The sequence below is a fragment of the Quercus suber genome, unplaced genomic scaffold (genome assembly GCF_002906115.3).
Source record: "Quercus suber isolate HL8 unplaced genomic scaffold, Cork oak 2.0 scaffold_56, whole genome shotgun sequence".
In the NCBI taxonomy this organism is placed as follows: Eukaryota; Viridiplantae; Streptophyta; class Magnoliopsida; order Fagales; family Fagaceae; genus Quercus; species Quercus suber.
Genome location: NW_027069521.1, coordinates 1,031,727 through 1,040,525, shown reverse-complemented (window position 1 = coordinate 1,040,525; position 8,799 = coordinate 1,031,727). Strand labels below are relative to the sequence as shown.

General features: G+C 32.7%; 1 protein-coding gene across 1 annotated transcript; it reads right to left on the bottom strand.

The window, feature by feature from the left end:
- Positions 1-5,999: 5,999 nt before the first annotated feature.
- On the bottom strand, positions 6,000-8,422 carry LOC112029659 (pentatricopeptide repeat-containing protein At1g08070, chloroplastic-like). The gene is given in 3 exon segments (XM_065772276.1): positions 6,000-6,535; positions 6,538-6,873; positions 6,876-8,422. Coding segments are annotated over 3 exon segments (1,683 nt in total). The 5' UTR covers positions 8,113-8,422; the 3' UTR covers positions 6,000-6,425.
- Positions 8,423-8,799: the final 377 nt, after the last annotated feature.

Here is an 8,799-nt window from a genome sequence, read left to right as displayed (position 1 = left end):
GTAAATTCATGTTGGTTTATGCTTGAGGGTTGTGATTAATTGTTGTCGATTCCATAATCAACCTAGCTCTTTCACCCATTCTCTACAAATTCATTGTTTTGGGCTTGGGCCACAAATCCTAACCCTACAATGGGTATTAGAATTTTTTTTTTTTTTTTTTTTTTTTTTTAATGATCGAAACGATGGGTATTAGAAATGATTAGGTGTAGTTGGGCCTATTTTTTAATATGTGATTTGATATTGTGGCATATTGAGATTGAAGGGTATAAAACTTGAATTTTACACCACATTTTTATAAATTTAATCTCTTCTAATATATATATATATATATATTGTCTATAAGGCCAAGACATCACTTTTATTTCCCTAGTAATTTAGAATTTGGACATCAAAGTCATTCCCCCAAATAAGTAAATACTAGTTCTATATATTTTGCTTTGTGAGTATTTATTTTTAAAAAGAAAAAATCAGTTCATCTTATTAAAGGAGGCTGTAGTACAAAAAACAAATCAGTTCATCTTATTTTGCTTTGTAAATCAACTTGTAGTACAGAATTAACATCTTATGGAAGAAAATATCTTCCATCCAAACTAATAGGTTGGGACATAAAATAGCTCTACATGCCAGTGCGTTCCATCTAAGGACAATTTTTGAGTCTTTGACTTGTAGGCTTGTAGCTGAGTCCAAAGTTGGGTAGATAAAATCTGAATGGTATAAATTATCACACACCTAGATTCATTGTCTTCGGACTCTGGAGTCTCACCATAGTCACATGGAAGTGGAGCCATTTGATTTGAATAGATTATTCTGTATTCTGTTTTGGAATGTACCTTGGTACACTCGTATTTTTCAAATGATGTAAAGAAATATTCTCATTCAGATATATTCCATTTTACTTAACCAATTATATTACCTATCAAAAGAAAAATCTCATTCAGATACTAATTACCAAAAATTTATTTAAATAAAGTAATAAACAAAGAAAGAAAAGTGAAGACATGGGAACATGATCTCTCTATTTTAAATATTGTCAATATTGTTTATTTCAAGATTCATATTTATTTATTTATTTTATCTAATACTTTGTAGATTATCACGTTGTTTAATTGATGTGTCAATCTATACACCTTTCAACAAAAATAACAAGAAGAATTTAATTCCCAACTCTTTGGGGTCGATTATGGATTCTCAACAAATTAGTTGAAGTCAGTCACCTGTAAGGGTGCAACCTAGTGGTTGGAAGTTTTGGATAAGTTGTAGACACAAATATTGTGAGTTCAATCCCAATAAAGAGTTCCCTTGAACTCCCAATATATGGTTCTGGTGGGTGAGGTTGTGTATTTGTGTTTGCTCCTTAGGGGAGGGTTCAAAGGGCCTGCCTTGGTGAAGTTCTTCATCATAAAAAATTAGGGTCGGTCATATATATTATTTTCTTCCATTTTATTTTATTTGCAACTATATTTTCTATTACTTATCTAATTGATAAATTTTTTTTTTCCCTTAATTCTACCAATGTAATTTTGAATTTTCGTCTAAGTTGTTTCATTTCCCCAACTTGTACTTATTCATTCTTTCTTATTGGGGTACTCGCCTTTGAAAGTTTGTATACCTTTAAATTTGTAAATTTTAATTTGAAACATAGTTATTAATATATGACACTTGTATAATGCAATAAATATATGGACGTGTATAAATTTGACATCTTTCAACAAAAGTACATATAAAAAATTCAGCATAAAAATACAGAAATAGAGAAATAACAATACATATATGTATTTAATAATAGTACGTTTATTATTGAAAACTAGTCGCGAACCCGCGCATTGCACGTGATAATTATTTTTATGGTGGTTTTATTATTATTATTTTTTTTACAATTTAAACTAATCTAAGAATGAGTAATGTATTTCGTAATTATATTTTTATTTATTATAGGAACAATCATAAATGTAATATAGAAACAATCCAAAACACCAAAAAAAAACTTAAACTTAAAAAAATTAATAAAACTTAACAATGATTAATTGAACCAATATTAGGATAAAATTTTGTTTTTGATAATCTATTAAGGTTATTTTCTTTGTAGAAATTATAACTTTGGCCACCCAAAACATATTATCAAATAAACAATTATTAGCAATGTGGGGGTATTTTTTGCTTCAAAGGAAACTCATGAGTACTCCTTTAGGAAAATTTTTGCTTTTGTGTTAACCAAACTAGTGGTACTCTAATGCCATTATCCTTTTATTGTGGGGGCATTTTTTGCTTCAAAGAAAACTCATGAGTACTCCTTTAGGCAAATTTTTTCTTTTGTCCCACATTGGAAGGGTTTCCTTCCTCTTAGCACCTTATAAGGCATGAACCAATGGCATTAGAGAACCACTAGTTTGGTTATGGGCAATTTTTTGCTTTTGTCCCACATTGGAAGGGTTTCCTTCCTCTTAGCACCTTATAAGGCATGAACCAATGGCATTAGAGTACCACTAGTTTGGAGTACCAAACTAGTGGTACTCTAATGCCATTGGTTCATGCCTTATAAGGTGCTAAGAGGAAGGAAACCCTTCCAATGTGGGACAAAAGCAAAAATTTGCCTAAAGGAGTACTCATGAGTTTCCTTTGAAGAAAAAAATGCCCCCACAATAAAAGGATACCATGAAAACTTTTGAAGCTTGTGAGTATGAACAACAATGGCAGCAATAAGAACAAACAATGAAAAAATGAGAGAGAGAGAGAGAGTTTTTGGAAAGAATTCTCAGAGAAAATATATTTCACAAAGCTTAATGAATTACAACGCTCAAAGTGTTTATATAGCATAAATACATCAAGAACATCCCAGAGATTAAAACCGTTCTAATTGAAAATAACCTACTCCACATTATGCTCTACATCATGCTCCATGATTTAAGGAATAACAGCTGGAAGACTTGAAGACAGTTGGAGCTCTCTTTGAAGTAGACTCTAAAACCCAGAATAGGAACAGAGAACTTGGAAGGAGTTTTGAACAAGATGAAGTATAACCAATTATACTAAAACACTCCGTTTCATTTAGGCAATACTCAGCACAACCCAAAAACGACTCGTTTCATGAAGAATATAAATAGGCTAGTTATACGACATCGTTTCTAATTAGACACTAGCTGTTAACTAGCCATTGAATGCTCTGAGTTTTCTTCTTCTACTTTCACTGAGTGCTTTGGATCTTAGGAAAATGAACCGAGAAGTAGACAAGCTCTTTGTGAAGACATCAACAAGTTGATCACCAGTAGAATTAAATTTCTATAAATGCATTGTTATAAAATAATAATAATTAAAATAAAATTGCAAAAGTTAAAATTTGTCACCTATCCGATTATTTTTGTTTGGCTAACCTTTGTTTTTCTTTAAATAAATGGCATTATAGAGTACTTTGCCCACTACAAAGGATTAGAAGGTAAACAAAAATTAGTAAAGTCTCATAGTTTAACATCTAAATTAAGCACTATAAAAAAACCATGCTATGTAACAGAATAAATAGCAAATTATCCAAATCATGCTATGTAATAGAATATATTATATTTTTATATGCTATATTTAATTCTTTAGAACGCAATAGGATAACATTTAACAATAAAAGAGAATAAAAAAAAACACCAATTTAAAATAAATAAAAAATAAATCGCATTAACCCAAAATATAATTTTAAAGAATATAAAAAATTATCAACCTAAAGTAGAGATGCAAGAAAAATAAAAAATAAAAAATAAAAACCCACCAAAAAATTTAGAGAGAGAAAGGAAACTTTTTTTTTTTTTTTTGGTGAGGGAAAACAATGCATAGAATAGAAGAGATAGTGACAAATTTATAGTAAGAGTGTGTGAATAAGAAGAGAAAAAAATAAATGAAGATGAAGGAAAAGAGGAAGAATGATATTAATGTAGAGGGTAATAGGGAGATGAAAAGGTAAGGGAGGGAGAAAGATTGAAGAAGTAGTGGGGAGATGAAATGGTAAGGGAGAGAAAAAGGTTGGAGAAGTGTAATATTAAAAAAATAAATGTTAAAAACAATTATAGAAAACTTGGAAAAAAAAATCCTAAAGCTTGAAAGGCTTCAACGTTTGTTTGTTTATTTATTTATTTATTTATTTTTTCCTTCCTTTAAGCTGAAAAGGTTCACACAAAACTTTATAGATGAACTGAAAAGGTTTTGGGTTGGGCTTGATAGTGGAATTAAATAAATAAGAGATGAGCTGGATTAATTATACAGATTTATTATAGGGTGATAGTGGAAGTAAATAAGTAAGTAGTGGGCTGTATTTATTATAGGGTGATAGTGGAAGTAAATAAATAAGTAGTGGACTGCATTTATAAGGCTGAAAATTGTACAAACCATTTTAAAATTGTAAGAGAAATTATATTATAAAAAAAATGATGTGGCAATTGATGTGGCGCAATGTGAGAGTAGCAGCATAAAACGCTACGCTTCAGTTTTTAGTAATATATAGATTTTTGGACATACTTTCGACCAAAATGGCCAAGTACCCTTGTTTGGAAAAATATGTATGTGTCTACCACTGTTTGCGAAATAATTAGGGATCTACTACTTTTTTAAAACTCGAGATTTTGAAACTCGAGTTTGCCGTGTAACTCAAGTTTCACAAACTTGAGTTCCATGGAAAAAAGCTAATGGAACTTGAGCTCGAGTTCCATAAAAAATAGCACAGCTATTTTGAAGGCTATTTTTTCAAAGAACTCGAGTTTTTGGAACTCAAGTTCTATGACAAACTCGAGTTTAAAAAATGTGATAGATTACTAAATATTTTACAAATAGTGGTATATTACTAAATATTTTGCCAAATAGTGGTATATGGCAATTTTGCCCACATACTTTCATGCTTCTGCCTCCTGCATAATTATGCATGATCAAAGACAATGAAAGATGCAGTTCTGAATATTTACAAGAATGTGATACGTTTATTCAGCCATGTCTGAACTTTGTGGTGAATGCTTTGATGGGCAAATAGTGTTTAAAGATATTGTTAAATGAATAAATTAAGATTCAGTCATTCTACTCTTTCCATAGTCTCTGAGGGCCAAACCTTCCTATCCACTCTAGTAAATAACTAAATACTCACACATCATGGTACTTATAGGTACTTGACAGTATTAAGAAGACTTGAAAGCAAAAAAAAATCAGCATGTTATTTTCTTGACCTAGATTAATCATCAATCAGTTAAAAATTGATGTATTTACCAACCTCCCCTGCGTGTAACTATTTTTATTCCAAGCAGCATGTCAAGCAGCAATTATTTTTATTCCAATTCCATAGACGTATGGTGCAAGCACAATGACTTACGGAACCTTGAAAAAAATAGGGTACAATCATTGTGAGTAGAGACATTATTTCTAATTTACATAGTTTCCTTTTGATAGTTCAAAGTCTTTTTTTTTTTTTTTGAAAATGTTCAAAGTCTTCACTTGTAAGCCAATAGGCTTGTAGATCGATCGGCACCTACCCCCATCCCTCTGTCCCTTCGACCTGTCTACTCTCTCCTCACAAAAGAAAGAGAAAAATAATAAGTTTAATAATAATAATATAAAGAATATACCAGTAATGTCAATTTGCTGATGCTATTCAAGAGCAAAATCTAAAGGTTAATACAGAAGAAGGGAAACCGAGCTTATGGCTTATGCTTATTGGGCTTCATCTACTCCTGGCCTACCTCAGATAGATTACTTACCCAAAAACAAATGTATCTACCATGGGGGTTTTCAGGTGGGCTTGAGTTTTATGCCTAATAGGCCTCATATACTCCACTCTTTCTTCAAATCAATTGCTTGGCCTAAAACAAAACATAAAAATAAATTGAGGGGAAGAACTTAGAAGGGCCAAGTTTACAATAACTGAAAGGTATGTTATTTTTTGTAAGCATTGCAATATTTAATCTTGTTAATGCAAAAGTTAAAAATCACAAAAAAAAAAAAAAAATTAAAAATTAAAAAAATGATAAATCCATACACAGTAACGTCATCTGTGTAGATCAGAGAATTTCAACAAAACTTGTTCTACAAGATTAATGCTTAATACAACATATCAAAGCAATACAACACTGCCATTGATTACTTAGCAGGATTATGCTGGATACAGAAGTAAAGTTGAATCTGAAATGTGGACTAAACCTCTTTAACTGTACAATGCCATGTCCTTATTACCATAAGTATCCAACTGTAGATAATAATCATTCAGCCGCAATGCCCTGTATGAATCCCATAATTGCTCAATAGAAGGGCCTAATGGTACGTCTGTTCCTTCCCAGCATCTCCTCTTTTTAGAGTCATCATTCTTTGACATGTTACGTAGATCCATTTGCAGCAGTTTAATCATATAGGTACACATCCGCTTCAATAATTAACCATCATAAATTCTTCTTGACGTCTTTTAATCTTCGTTAAGCTCCCAATTTTGATGCCATATTAGAATCTCCACAAGACAGTTTCATCTGAGCACCCATCTCACTCAACATTGAGTACACCATGCTTTTCCTATGGACTGAACCATTTCCCACAAAGATTCGGATTTAAACTCCCCAAATTGAACCAAGCTAGACCCAGCTGCTTTTTGTAACCTCTTTTCCTTCATCAGCTTTCTCACATGCTCTACGTCATTCCATTTTCCTTCTGCAGCGTATATATTTGATAACAGCACATAGGGCCCAATATCCCTTGGTTCCAACTCAATTAGTCGCTTGGCTACAATCTCTCCTAGCTCTGAATTTGAGTGGGTCCTACAAGCAGAAAGTAGAGCTCCCCATAAGGCAGCTCCGGACTCCATTGGCATCTTACTTATAAGCTCCTCTGAATCTTTCATCAAACCAGCCCGGGCAATGAGATCAACGTGCAACCATAGTGTTCTACCTTTGGTTCAATCTTGTAAACTCGACACATTAAATCAAAGCACCACCAACCCTCCAAAACCATTGCTGCATGGGTACATGCAGATAAGACACAGACAAAAGTAGCATCATTTGGCATTGGTCCTCTCTTCACCATCTCCATAAATACTTCTATGGCCTTTTCTGCATTCCCATGAATACCATATCCCATGATCATAGAATTCCATGACACAACACTTCTGATGGGCATCTCATCAAAAACATCTCTAGCCAAATCCATATCCCCACATTTTGCATACATTGTCAAAAGAGCTGTTGAAAGTAATACATCAGGTTTGATCCCACTATTTTTTAGACAAGAATGAACCCATTTGCCTCTCTCAAGACTCCCCAAGTTCGCACATGCAGTAAGGACACTCACAAGAGTAGCCTCATTTGGCTTAGCCTCTCCATCTTCTATCATACTATCAAACAAGCTCAAGCATTCACTGTAATCCTTACTCCGCGCATAAAGTGCCAACATCATATTCCAAGAAACCACATTTCGCAAAGGCATCTGATTAAAATAATCACGAGCCACCGAAACATTCCCAATCCTAGCATACCCATCAATCATACAATTCCAAGAGACAACATCTCTAATTTTCATTCTCTCAAACAACCCTTTTGCTGCCTCCATATCCCCAATCCCAACATACCCCGAAATCATAGAATTCCAACTAAAAACATCTCTCTCATACATCTCATCAAAAAGCTCACGCGCAACACCAACTTCCCCATTCTTCACATACCCATCAATCATCGTATTCCAACTCACCAAGTCCCAGTCAGGCCCCGCATCAAACACCATCCGAGCATCCCAAATCCTCCCACAAACCGAGTACATGTGAATCAATGAGTTCCGCACAAACAAATCTGACTCAAACCCAAATTGCACCACACGAGCATGAGCCTTTTCCCCTTCTCTCAACGACCCAATCTCCGCGCACACCTTGATCAAAATCGGAAAAGTATAATGATTCGGCAAAACCCATTTCCCGACCATTCTTCCATAGTAAAACCGTAAAGCACTAAACGGGTCGTTAAAATTCACATAGCTTCTTATAATAGTGTTGCACATAAAAGCATCAGGTTCATCAAGACAATCGAATACGTAAACAGCATGCGAAACAGTGAGAGAAGAAGAGCAGAGCTTCTTCACGGGATTTTTAAGAAAATAACCACAAATCCCAAACAATATCATTAGTTAAACAAACTTTCAAACTAATTTTATTTTTAACAATTCGAGTCCTTTTTCCTTCTTACCCGGTCACACCTTCAGCTCCTTTTTGAACATATCAGCTCTTCATAAAACTCCTCTTCATAAACAAACAACACTCCTCTTCATCAGCTCTTCTTCCTGCTCTCTCTCACTTGCACTCACGCAACACTCATCATCTCAGGTAATGTGATTATTTTGCTAGTTTTTTTTTTTTTTGAAGAAAAATTTTAAAACATATTAGGAAAAGTTTTGTTTTTGTTATTTGTTAGTATAAATATTATGATTAAATTGTTAATATATTGTAATTTTTTTTTGTTACTTGCTAGTTTTTTTTTTTGACACATTATATACACACATTTATAAGATCATGAATACTAAAAGATCATGAATACATTATATACTTTAAGATCATGAATACATTATATACACACATACACTAACAAAAACACATTATATACTTTTAAGATCATGAATACATTATATACACACATTTACACTAACAAAAACACATTATGTACTTTAAGATCATGAATACATTATATACACACATTTACACTAACAAAAACACATTATATACTTTAAGATCATGAATACATTATATACACACATTATATTATGATGATTATGGGGAATATTTAGAACTAAATATTGTGATATTACAACATATTG